The 13,322-nt window shown below is 35.6% G+C and overlaps 1 protein-coding gene across 1 annotated transcript; it reads right to left on the bottom strand.

Annotated features, from left to right (window-relative positions):
- Positions 1-1,077: 1,077 nt before the first annotated feature.
- Positions 1,078-4,657, bottom strand: LOC103439489 (protein CUP-SHAPED COTYLEDON 1-like). Its single transcript, XM_017333193.3, has 5 exons — positions 4,357-4,657; positions 3,064-3,686; positions 2,467-2,796; positions 2,088-2,351; positions 1,078-2,001 (listed from the first exon to the last, which is right to left on the bottom strand). The coding sequence occupies exons 1-5, from the start codon at positions 4,583-4,585 to the stop codon at positions 1,810-1,812; spliced, it is 1,638 nt and encodes a 545-aa protein (XP_017188682.3). The 5' UTR covers positions 4,586-4,657; the 3' UTR covers positions 1,078-1,809.
- Between the last annotated feature and the right edge of the window lie 8,665 nt (positions 4,658-13,322).

The raw sequence follows: 13,322 nt of genomic DNA on the forward strand, positions 1-13,322 counted from the left end.
TCTTTTCTTGTTGTTCTTGTTATTGTTATTGTTGAACACTCATAATGTTCTATTTATAGAGAAATAGGAGGATACTGAAAATATTCTAGCTTTCTTTCTTTTCTTGTTGTTCTTGTTATTGTTCTTATTGTATGCATGTGGGCATACATACCCACTATTTACAACATTTTAGTTGTTATATTTAATTTTCGCAACTGTATATTGAATCTTATCCATACAATTTTCAAAACCACTCAGTATATTCAATCTTAACCATCCGGTTTTTTATATTCAATTTTTAAAGAAGACTGCAAAAAAGTAATGAAAAAATAATGCAAAATACTCCATGCAATGTTTGAAATAAATCACATTCACAAGAGTATTTTCCTTTCAATACAACATTCTCAATGACATAATAATAAAAACATATTAACAAGGATACAAGTTTTGGTGTTTCACACTTAAGATAGGTCATTGATGAGTTTAGACCTTCAATTTTAATCATACATAAAGAGAAAAAAAAACAACCGGAACTAGTACTCCATCAAGGATGGAACTCAAAGTTTCAATTTTCATAACCATGACATCACATTAGTGTCTGGTTATGTTAATATATCAGTTGAGTCTCCAGCAGCATGTAGCAGCAGCTCCTGTACAGTGAATGAGGAACAATTCAAATTCGCCTTTGATTGAAAATCATAGGACTTGGTTGGAATTGGAATGTTGTTACCATGGACGACTTGATTTATCGCTTAAAGGAGATGCTTCCAAGAAATTGAAAGAACCCTTTAATTCGTTGCACATTCCATGCCTGCTTCAAACGGTATGAGCAGAAAGCAATACAATGCGCCAGCTGCAGCTTCACTGACCTGCAAATACAAAATCAAATTAAGTACTTCAGTGAACATAGCAAACAGCTTATCGGAGAAAGGATAAACATAAGAGCATTTATTTAATCACAGGGACAAAGCCAGAAAGTATTCACTTCATGTTTTCAGATTGATTTCCTCACCTTGTTTCGTGACACAGCCCTGCATTCGGATTCTTCTTGGAGCATCTCCATGTGGGTAGACAGGGAAAGATGTTGGTGGATATTGCGGTTGTGAGCATCTCCATGTGGGTAGACAGGGAAAGATGTTGGTGGATATTGCGGTTGTGTGTTGTTTGACTTGTAGGATAGAGAGCTGCTCGTCTGAGTAATACATGTAGTTGTGTTGATAGAGGAAGTACCGTCTTCAAATAATGCTTGTGAGAAAAGACATTGTTACTTTATCTGGACTCATCGCGTTCTGAGAAGGGTAGAGTTCCGGATAGCATTTCAACTGCTTGCATTTCCTGGTGTGCCTTTGTACCAACAAAAGTTCACCTAACAAGGTTGAAGTATACAAGACTTGGGGATTCTGTGACACACAACAAAGATTTGGACATAATTGTCCAAAACCAATGCTGTGTCAAAGACTACTTGTGTTGCTTTTCCTGGACATAAGTGTCTGTACCTACGAATAAGTGTCCGAAACTTCTGGTTGCAGAAATATAGATAACTGTGAGTGTTTTTGAATTACCTGTAGAAGAATATCACCGTGTAATAATGTGAGTTGGAGACACATTCTTACAAGGCCCTCTAGATATTCTTCTACAAATAAGAGTACCGTTGTTCATTAACGATATTGGAGTGTTTCTCCAATAGCTAATGCAGAATAATCTAATGCGTATCCGTGGAGTAATTCAGCGTTAGTATAACTGGTTTACTCCACTGCCCTCATCGCACACCCATCCCAATGACTCTCATAGGTTGGAGGCATTTGAAAGAGTGTACGATGCCTCTGTTATTCAAGAACTTTGTGGAGAAGGAGTTGCAATCTCCATAGCTAAAGATTGCAACTCGTTGCATCCAATATAGTTATTGGCATGCAGAAGCTCTCCCAGTTTTGAGAACAATATTGGTGACTGTAATGCGTATTTCTGTAGCTGATCAAACGGCTGAAAGGTTGATCCCCAATTTTCTTCTGCCTGAGAATAAACCTGGATGAAGAATCATGCTTAAGTGTAAAGTTTAGTGTACTTCTGATGCACCATATTAAGTTCATATAATAAAAATTCATTCTCACCTCTGAAATCCATTCGTTTGTAGCATGATTTTTAGAATTATAAGCGATGTTCATAACTGGTTCGTTGTCATAATTGGTTGCAATGTTATTCGTATTAGCAACATAAGAATCATTATCCCCAATTGGAGATGCCCAGTGACTGAATTTGCTACTATGGATGTCCAGAACATTTCCCAGCTGGTGTGGCTGATGTGGCTGAGGTGGCTGAGGTGGCTCGGGAGAAGATAAGGGTGAATCCAATTCTTTTCCTAGCTGAGAACAACACTGCCATATTATAAGATTCACAAAAAAAAAAGCCAATTGTTAAATTAGATATACGTCTTGTAATTCGTATGACCAAGTTCACATCAGAATGTTTAAAACGTGTATTCATACTTACGTAAAGAATCATATCATCTACAGCTGGATCATTAAAATCAGATGAAATGCCGCTACCAAGTTCACCACCATCATCATCGCCACTGCCAAGCACAGAACTATCTGGCTGTTTGTGTGCCAGAATTTCTTCAGTGACTGGAATCATATGATTCATGGCAGCAGCTTGGTTATTAGTATTATAGGTGATGCAGCCACCAGTACCAGGATCAAGTAATTCATGACTATAGATACCAGGAGCATTTCCAAGGTGAGATGGTTGATGCAGCTGAGGTGCCTCGGGAGGAGGAAAGGGTGAATCCAGATATCTTCCTAGCAGAGCATATGACTGCCACTGCCAGATTAAGAATCACAAAACAAGCAAGTGTTAAGTTTTGATACACTTATTGTGCCACATATTAACATTTTTACATCAGAAAATGTTCGAAAAAGTTCATTTTTTCTTCATAAAAGATTAGCACATGCCCGTCAAAGGTACAAAGTACTTCTCTTAGTCATGAAGGAGAGAGGACCAACACATCCAGAAACCTCCCTCCGATTCCATGTTTATTAAAACAAAAAAACAATAAAGATAAATACATACAGGGACATAAAACCAAACCTCATGAATCATGGCACTTAGAGCTTGATCAATTAAATCAGATGAGACACTGCCAAGAGGTTCACCATGGTCATGATTTCCATTGCCAAGTAGATCATCTTCTAGCTCTTTATATGCCAAACCTTCTTCTGAATCTGGAGTCATATGAATCATTGCAGCAGCAGAAGTGGCGTGATCATCTCCGGGACTAGAGGCAATGTAGCCACAATTACCGGGATCAGCTAAATCATCACAGACCGATGTACCCTCAGGCTTCTTTTTATCAGACTTAGAATCAACTGGCTTATACTTCAGGAGGCAGAGAACATAGTCCCTCTTCACATCCCTCTCCTGACAGGGACTAGAACCCTGCTTAGGTTTAGAGCAATAGTACTCGTGTATGATCCAGCCAGTCCTAACGGATTTAGACGCCCCACCTTCTTCGAAGGTCTTGCTTTGGAAGGTTAATATCCTCCTTTTGCAAGTGAAGTATTTCGAGCTGATATCCCGCGGCTTGCCTGTGATCTTCCAGAAGCCATGCTCTGTGACTCTGTTGCGGCGAAGACTATTTGTGTATTTGTAATCACACAGGCTGAAGGAGAACCACGCCTTAGCTTGAAAGGGAGAATCAGAGAACATGAGTTCTGCAACACAAAGCAAGATAATGAAAATTTATAAAGACTAAAGATTATTTTGGATTGGATAACTCATTAGATTCCGGGTCCATTTGGTGCCTAGGATTTGATCGAATTGGATTACTCACAATCTTTAAGCTATGTTGATGGGATACATGAAGAAATTTTGTCCACTTTGAAGGTAGAAGATGGATTACTAATAAGGAAACTTATTCCTTCCAATCACTACAAAATTGGCAGGATGTGAAGGAATAAGTTTCCTTCATGTCCAATCGCACCTAATACCATCAGATACCTTGAATGCGATGAGATATCCAACACAATCCAATCCTTCACACTGAACGATCCATCAATGTAAGTTGAAGGAAGAAAAGAATGCAACTTACAAGTTGAAGGTTGAAGACAGATTATTCATCAAGGCAACTTATCCCTCCTAATCCTACCATGGAAGGATTGGAAGGGACAAGTTTCCCCCATGACTAACTGATCTTCTACCTTCAATTGGGCACAAAATATCGGAAACTAACTATATCTTCATTCAAACAATCTAATCCTAGACGCCAAACGAGGTCCTAGTCTTGAACAAATAAAACAAGATTATGCACGGAAGAAAATCATACCGTGAAAAATAATATATACCTGGGTTTTAAAGAAAATGTGAGATAGAATAATGGGTTACCAGGCAATTCCCGAGGCTCGGACTTATAGACATCAATGACAGGGAGGAAGTGGCAGGCTTGGGATTTGTGACTTCTCATCTTCTTCCCCAAGAAGTCTGCCATTTCCTTTTCAGTGGGATGGAATCTGATCGCAGCCATCATGTCCGGCACCGATTGTGCGGTTGTTGTTTTGGTGGTGGTGGTGCTGTTTCCCATCCCTCCTCCTTCTCCTTCAAATGTTTTATACATTTTTTTTTTTTGGTGAAGAAATGTTTTATAAAATTGTGAACAAGAAAACCAGATGATTTTGTCTTCAGAAAACAAGGCAGAAGAAGTAGAGCAAGTGAAGTTGTATATAAAGGTAAAGTCAGTGCCACTGTGCTCCTTGTCTTCCAAGGACTCAAGTCCCGATTCTTGAGCTGCCAGCCAAACCAAGTTTTCTTGATGGTGAAGGAAATGGCTTTGACTATGGACCCCACCCCATCCCCCACCCTCCAACACCCACTTCCAATTGTTTTTTTTAGTTTACGACTAATGTTGGGAGACTAAATTTTAAAAATTAAAGTTGTAAACTAAATGATATGTAGTTGTTAGTGGTTAGATTATTACTTAAACATTGATGAACATACTTATTTGTTGTTAGTGACACATTATTTTGTTTGCAAATTTAATTTAAAATTTTGATCCTGAGCTTTGTTTGTTCCGTCAACGTGTTAGTTAAGTTTGGGAATATTATAACTCTTATCAGCCCCTCTCGAAAGGTTGAGCTTTATTAACCTTCCCCAATATTTTTTGGAGGGAAACATACAATCAGGAGAAGTCTAGAACTTTCTAGACTCTGAAACGTGGGAGCTTTGCTCACAAGTCACAAGAAATAATTATTTAGAGTAGAGTGACAAGAATGTAGTTCTAACTGTCAAAACCGGATAATGACCAAAGTGAAGGGGTGTGGGACCAAAGAGTTAGTATTCGTCCGTACGAGGGATCGACGAATTTCTTAGCAAACTAGCCCTCATGCAAGCACTCAAGCATATACAGAAGATATTTTTTGAATTACAGCGTGCTATGCTCGACTTACATGTTGTAAATGTATTTATATGCGTTAATTGTTTCAATATTTTTTTTATGACAAAAAGAAAGTCAAATATTTGAAGTAAATGAATAATATTCGAACATGCTAGAAGAAACCCCTCAAAAACCAATCAAAGCAGCTAAATCCACATAATAAAATCAGTCTTTCAATATCTATCTACATTATATTGAATTTACATTAAGAATAGATAAAATAATATTTAATAAACAACTAATTGAATTACATTATTGCTACCTCATTGTGATGCTAAGCCTATCCCCCTCCCCATTAGTGTAGAAAACATCGTTTGTTAAAAAAAAAAAAAGATCATTTGACAACTAATTGAATCATATTATTATGCGCGTAAGAATTTTTTGGAGAAATTTGGAAAACTAACCAGAATTTAGATCCTAAATAGAATTATAGTCATCATTATAAATTTATGATAATTATAATCAAATGTTAATATAAAAGTACTAATATACCCTTACAAAAGAAATTGAGAGATGAGCAAGGTTGAAAATAAATCCCGTAGAAATTACTTCAATTTTTTAACAACAATCGAAACCCAACAACAATTTCACAAAAAAATGATGAACAATACACAATTTTTTTGCTAAAACCTGCATTAGTCAAGCTTTGGAGATTTTGAGTTTTAGGATGAAAAGTAGGTCTGTTTGAGGGATAATTTCCTTCATTTGGGTGTTGTGTTGTGCTTTGATCTGCCGGACCGACGCATCAGTAAACGAATTTTGATGTTCCTAAAGTAAATCGGCTTAGTACTGTCACAGGCTTTTATTCATTTGTCAGATTGCTCTTCAACAAGTTGAGTTATGGATATTAAAACAAGAAAAGTTTCTGGTGCCCAAACATAGAGCACTCCCGACAAATGAAGTAGAGTATCATCGTCAGATTCAGAGACAAAGAAAGGCAACAGAATATCGGCGAACCCTATCTCACGGTAGAGGGAGTGGAAGAAGTCTATTGCAAGCCAGCTACTTTATCTTGAAGTCATTGCTTATTTACCTTTGCTTGTATGCCTCAACAACTTTGCTAATATTTTCCTTTGATACTTCCGCCATTGCCTTCCCACGTTTCATGTTGTTGTTGCATCCCATTGGCATTCTAGCCGTGCTTATGATCTTGGCTTTCAGGCCCTTTAATGTGAGGGATTTGACTTATACATACGCCTAACTATATAAACAATTTTTGTTTATCACACAAATCAAACCGAGAAAACCCTTGTGTTCATGGGTCAGTTTTTTTCTTTGGAAAAATTAAACGAACCCCGTAGGACATTGGGCTAATCTTAGATTTGATTTTGGTTTTTGGATTTGTTTTCAAACTCTCTTTCTTATCTCTCAATTTCTATTTTATGGGTATATTAGTATTTTTATATTAACATTTGGTTATAATTATTACAAACTTAAAAGAATGGCTATTATTCTATCAAAGTTTGGTTATTTTTCCAAATTGAATTTTTTTTAATAATTAGCACTACTTGCCCCTTAAGTGTTTAAAAATAGAAAAAAAAATAATACAACTAAATGAATCACATTATTATGCGTGTGTGAAAGACCTTTTTTTATCACCGGTGGTACGTAGCTCTTAAGATGTTTTGAACGTGTTTAAAAATAAAGAAAATAATATTTAATAAACAACTGATTGAATCACATTATTACTAACCCAATGTGAGGCTAACCCCCTTTTCCTTAGTATAGATAATATCATTTGTTCGAAAAGGCAAAAAAAATCATTTGACAACTAATTGAATTACATTATTATGCATGTGCGAAATACCCTTTTTATAATCATTACTACACGCCTCTTAAGATATTTTGAATGTGTTTAAAAATGGAAAGAAAAAAAAATTTAATAAACAATTGATTGAGTCTATTATTGCTATCTCATTATGAGGCTAAGTCCACCCCCTTCCCTTTAGTGTAAATAATATCGTTTGTTCGGAAAAAAAAATTATTTGACAATTAATTGAATCACATTATTATGCGCGTGTGAAAGACCTTTTTTGTAACGGACACTACGCGCCTCTTAAGATGTTTTGAACATGTTTAAAATAGAGAAAATAATATTTAATAAATAACTGATTGAATTATAATATTCCTAGTCCATTGTAAGACTAAGCCCACCCCCTCCCCTTAGTGTAGATAATATTGTTTGTTTGAAAAAAAAAATTATTTAACAACTAATGGAATCACATTGTTATGCGCAAACGAAAGACTTTTTTTATAACCGACACTACGCACCTCTTAAGATGTTTTGAATATATTTAAAAATAGAGAAAATAATATTTAATAAACAGCTGATTGAATCACATTATTGCTAGTCTATTGTGAGTTACTAATTACCAAAACAAAATAAATAAATAAATTGTACAAAAAGAATTAATTATTAAAAAGATACTGTTTATAAGATGAAAATACCCCTGTATTATTTGATGCATTATTTTAGATTGCTTTTGAACTTTTTTGTTTGGGGGGGCATTTCTGTCCACTTATTTTTGTGGAAGCTTGTGACTCCAAAAACAATGTTCACATCAATGTTGGCTTTATATATAGATTGCTTATGGGGAGGGATCCCCATTTTTTCAAAAAAATGGGGACACGCTCCCCACCGTTAGATTGATTTTAATGAAATTGTGTGGTTGAGATTAAAACACAAGCCACACAATCTCAACCACACAATTTCATTAAAGTTAAATCCAACGGTGGGGAGCATGTCCCCATTTTTTTGAAAAAATGGGGATCCCTCCCCTTAAGCAATCTGTATATATATATATATATATATATATATATATATATATATATATATATATAGAGAGAGAGAGAGAGAGAGAGAGAGAGAGAGAGAGAGAGAGAGAGACAGAGACAGAGACAGAGATGTGTATAATTTAGATAATTCGTTACATCCATGCGGTATGATATATGATTACATGAAATGTATTCTTTGACTAAATCAATGAGATCATTATTAAGCCTATGAATCTCATATCGAAAAAAAGGCAATGCATATGCATATAGAAATTTTGACTACTATTTATATTGTTAATTAGAAGTGAGATAATTTTTACATATATACTACTTTTAGTCTCTCACATAACCTCTTTTACTTTTAGTCGTCAGATTAAATAAACTAAAAGCAAATAACTCACAAGATTTAACAGAAGTATGTAAGAGGTTAAAAAGAGTGTATATTATCATTTCTCTTGATTTGACGGTATAACCTCACTTCTTTGTAGTTAAGAGTAATAATTAATTACAATGCCACAATTTTTCTGTAATGAATTTTCTAGGTGATGAATTTGAACTAGCCTAGTAATATAGAGATGAATACTATTAGACTGATTGTTTGTTTATTTATTTATTTATTTTTACAACAATTTTAGTTTGGTTTGTACTTTATATGCGTTTGATTACTATAATATTTATATACTGGAATTTAGTGTTGAGGGACTTTTAGGTTTAGGTGGACTTAGGCTTTGAGAATATCCTCTTGTCTCCCTTGGTTTGCTTTTGTACCAAGTTCCGGAATATCTTGAAAGAATTATCATGTCTTAGGAAATATCCCAGTTGACTCGAAGATAACATGATTAAGCAAATAGTGGCTTGCTTAAGTGAGGCATAATGTGGAAGCTAGAAATTTATAAGTTTTGCATGAAAGAGAGAGAGAGCTTGGACGATTGTATGGTGTTTTCTGTTGGATAATCTGAGCTTTCTAGGGTGGTAGCAAGGCTTACGATGGCTGGAATACTCAGAGAGAAGTTATGGAAAATACTCTGTTATGGGTTTCTTTTGGTTATCTGCATGAAGGTGGGGGATTAGAGAATCCTCTCTCTAAGGTTCTCGACCTATATTTGTAGTTGAATGATTCATTCTCAAAGAATCTCTAGTTAATGCATGTTTCTCCCTCCTCTTTCTCCTAGTTCCAAAGAATCCAAGTCCTAACTCTTGAGCTGTAAGCCAAACCAAGTTTTCTTGATGGTGATTCCTTTTACTTTTAACGCGTTAGTCAAGTTTATAATCCATTTTGTCCCGTCGTGGGAATCTTATCAGCCTTGCTTGAAAGGTTGAGCTTTAGTAGCTTTCTCCAATATTTTTTGGAGGGAAACATACAATCTAGAGAAGTCAAGAACATTCTAGTGTCTCATACATGGGAAGCTTTGCTCACAAGTCACAATAAATAATTATTTAGAGTAGAGTGACAAGAATGTAGTTCTAACTGTCCGAACCCGGATAACGACTAGGGTGGAGAGGCGTGGGACCAAAGAGTTAGCAATCGCCCGGATGAAGGATTGTAGAATTTTTCAACATATGTGTATGATTTAGATGATTCGTTACACTCATGCGGTGATGATATATGGGTACGTGTCATGTTGCATGAAATTTATTCTTTGACCACATCATTATTGAGCCTATGAATCTCATATCCAAAAAAAAAAAAAAAAGACAATGCATATGCATATAGAAATTTTGACTACCATTTATATTGTTAATTAGAAGTAAGATAATCTTCACATACTCTTTCTAGTCTCTCCCACATTTTTTTATATTTTATTTCTGGTTGTCAAATTGAATTAATCAAAAGCAAACTACTAATCAGATTAAACCAAAGTATGTAGAAGGTTAAAAAGAGTGTAGATTATATTTTCTCTTGATTTTACGGTATAACCTCACTTATTCTGTAACAGCTCGTCCCTAAAAATTATGGTGTTTATAATTTTAATACATGAAAGGACGGAAATGCCCTATGGGCAAAGCGTGATTTTTCGAGGACGTGTGTAACTCTTGTATATTTTGTCATGTTTATTGAGATATTCGGAGAGAGCTCGATTTTACGAATGCGTAGGCACATGTCGAAGAGGATTTGGAGTTACGGTTAAAGTTTTATAGAACTGTAAACCCAAGAAGTATTTTGGTTTTAGTTAATATTTATACTTTTATATATCTATTGATATAAGTATTTTTTTTTAGAGGAGTATTGTTAGTATATGGGAAAAGAAAAGAAGAGAGCCGGGGAGGAAGAATAGAGGGCAAACAGGATTGGGCAAAGCTGTCCAATTTGGAAGAAGGAAGAGATGGCGAATCAGGAGAAGAGAGAAGGAGAGGACGGCCAACCAGAAGAAGGAAAGGAGGGAAAGGAGGGAGAAGGAAAAATAGGGGAGCAGTCAGGTCTTTCTAACCCGCGCGAAGACCCGGTTCTATAGGGTGTTTTCTCGACGGTTTTCCATCCAAATTTCCAGTTTTCTCCAACCTCCCATCACCCTCAAACACCCTCAAGATATCCCAGCATCCAATTCGACCCAAAAATCAACGAATTTCGTTGTGATTTCGCGAAGAACACCCACACGGGTGCCGTGAGGTCTTTGCTCCAAATCTACCATTTCTGAAATAATTTCTTCCAATTACCACTACCCATACACTTCCCTTGAGCCTAGAAACAATGCCCAATTGTTGGTTGGAGTGGCGGAGTTGAGTAGAGGACGAATCGATCACATCAAAAAATAGGGTTTTCGACGGGTTTTGATGAAATTGGAGCCTTTCCAGGCCAAATTGGCCTTAGTCACAGGTATGAAAGTTGTTCTACTCATTGAGATCTTCAAATCTACAAATTTTGGTAATTTTTAAAGATAGTTGATTTTTCCGGCTAGTCAGGGCGACCAACCGCCACCCATGGCGGCGAGTGGTCAGAAGGCCACCAATGTTATTTTTAGGCTATATTTGATGCCTTGAATTCATTTTTGAGAATTGAATGACATAGATTGATCATTAGAACCAAAATTCTACAAGATACGTTAATAGACCATTATCTGAATCGATGATCCGACCGTTGGATCATCATCAAACTTTAATAGCTTATTATTCATAATATTTGAAGAATATAGGAACTTACGGATTGGGAATCCGACGTACATGTCTTCTCGAATTGGATTTTTACGTTCGTAAAATAAAATGTTAACTGCCACTTGGTTTTGGCAATTGGTGGAGATCCGACCGTTGGATTGTTCCGAAACTTTAGTATGTTATTTTGAAAGCATAATTTGGATCCTTGGAAGTTACGGATCAGAGATCTGATTTGTAGATCTTCTAGACCGAATTACGTAGACTCATGTGCGATCTAAGTTATGTATTGTATCGACGAGAATTCTAAGACATGGTTTGATAATTGGTCACAGGTGCCGATCGTTCGGGACGCCTCAATGTGCGTGCTAGAGAATCATAGCGTGGACTCCAGGTGAGTGGGTCTTTTCCTATCTATCGTATATTATATATACATATATATATATATATATATATATATATATATATGATTGGCAATTCCACAAACGTTTATAAATTAATTATTGCACATGATTACTGTGAATATTTTGAAATACTAATACGAACTACGAATGACTTGATCCCTGTTTAGGGTACGTAGGCAGTCTAACAAGACGTTAGATGCAGCCATATAATAAATGAGAACGAAAAATCGAGACAATAGTCTAGTTTGGGAAATTGAATAGTTTGAGGGACATTGGTGGAAAGAGTATAAGATTTGACCCTATGTTTTAGTGGTTAAATGTTGATCATAAATCATTGCGTGAATAATCAAGAAATTGAAGTAAGGAGAGGGAATTAATTGATAGTTAATTTAACTATGTTTAATTAGGCTTATCATCGATGATTACTCTCAAAAGTAAATAGTTTGAGAATGGGGCACTACAGTTTAGACATTCTAGACCAATCGTTCATATGTTTATATATCTGGAAATATTATGAAATGTTTTAAGTTTAGATTTCATCATGGCATATCCATACGTATATTCCTTGCACATAATTATTGTGAACACTCTGAAGTGCAAAGGTGAACGCAGGACACACAGGTAAGTTCAGGTAAGTTTAGGTAAGTTCAAGTAAGTATACGGTATTAGCCATGATTGATGAGATATGTGATGAGATATGAATATGTCGTATAGGTCACTAGAGGTGACTCCGACTTATATGCTAGCCATGATTGATGAGATATGTGATGAGATATGAATATGTCGTATAGGTCACTAAAGGTGACTCCGACTTAGATGCTATCCTACATGTGATGAAATGCTAGCATATATAATGAATATGTGTGATGAGCTAGCATATGTGATGAATACGTGATAAGCTAGGGGACGTGATGAATATGCGATAAGTTAGCATATGATTATAAATATGTGAAGCATGACTTGAACTGATATATATGTATATTTTTATATTCTAATTCTGGAAATTATACAGGCGTTGTAGCGAGGGGTTATAGAAATTTATATGGTTTCTATTAAAATTTTATCTACTGGGCCACTCACCTTTGTCTTGTCTTCACCCTCCAGGTCTTCTAGCTGAGTTTTCTTATCGTCGAGGAATTGTGGCGATTCTTAGTATTGGAGATTATTTCGATGGTACAATTCTTAATTCACTCTTTTGTACTTGCTTATACTCTAACGTCATGTGTGAAGTGGGTTCATTCCCGCTCACCAGTACACTCTGGTATTTAGGCACTCTTAAGTTTAAATTTATTCACAATATTTCCACATCATCACACTTTATGGCTTCGTCACCTTCCAGGTGTCGGCTAACACAACTCGATTCGGAGTCCTAGTGGACATTCTAGGTCGGGGTGTGTCATATTCATAGTTAAGAGTATGACCCACTTACAATGCTACAATTTTTTGAACCTGTTAATGAATTTTCTAGGAGATGAATTTGAACCATGAATTTTCTAGGAGATGAATTTGAACCTGTTAATAAAATAAAGATGAATACTATTAGATTAATAGTTTGTTTATTTATTTACTTTTACAACAATTTTAGAATGGTCTAGACTTTATATTGGTTTTGACTACTATAATATTTTTTTGTTGGCAGTTAGCAAAGAGTTTTT

Source organism: Malus domestica, chromosome 07 (assembly GCF_042453785.1).
Source record: "Malus domestica chromosome 07, GDT2T_hap1".
Classification (NCBI taxonomy): domain Eukaryota; kingdom Viridiplantae; phylum Streptophyta; class Magnoliopsida; order Rosales; family Rosaceae; genus Malus; species Malus domestica.

Bases quoted from the DNA above. Each gene is read 5' to 3' on its own strand.
- LOC103439489 (XM_017333193.3), bottom strand. From the start codon at position 4,585: ATGTATAAAACATTTGAAGGAGAAGGAGGAGGGATGGGAAACAGCACC. The intron at 2,352-2,466 runs GTAAGTATGAAT...ATAATATGGCAG, and splicing joins TAGATGATATGATTCTTTAC to TGTTGTTCTCAGCTAGGAAA. The intron at 2,002-2,087 runs GTGAGAATGAAT...TTCTTCATCCAG, and splicing joins CAAACGAATGGATTTCAGAG to GTTTATTCTCAGGCAGAAGA.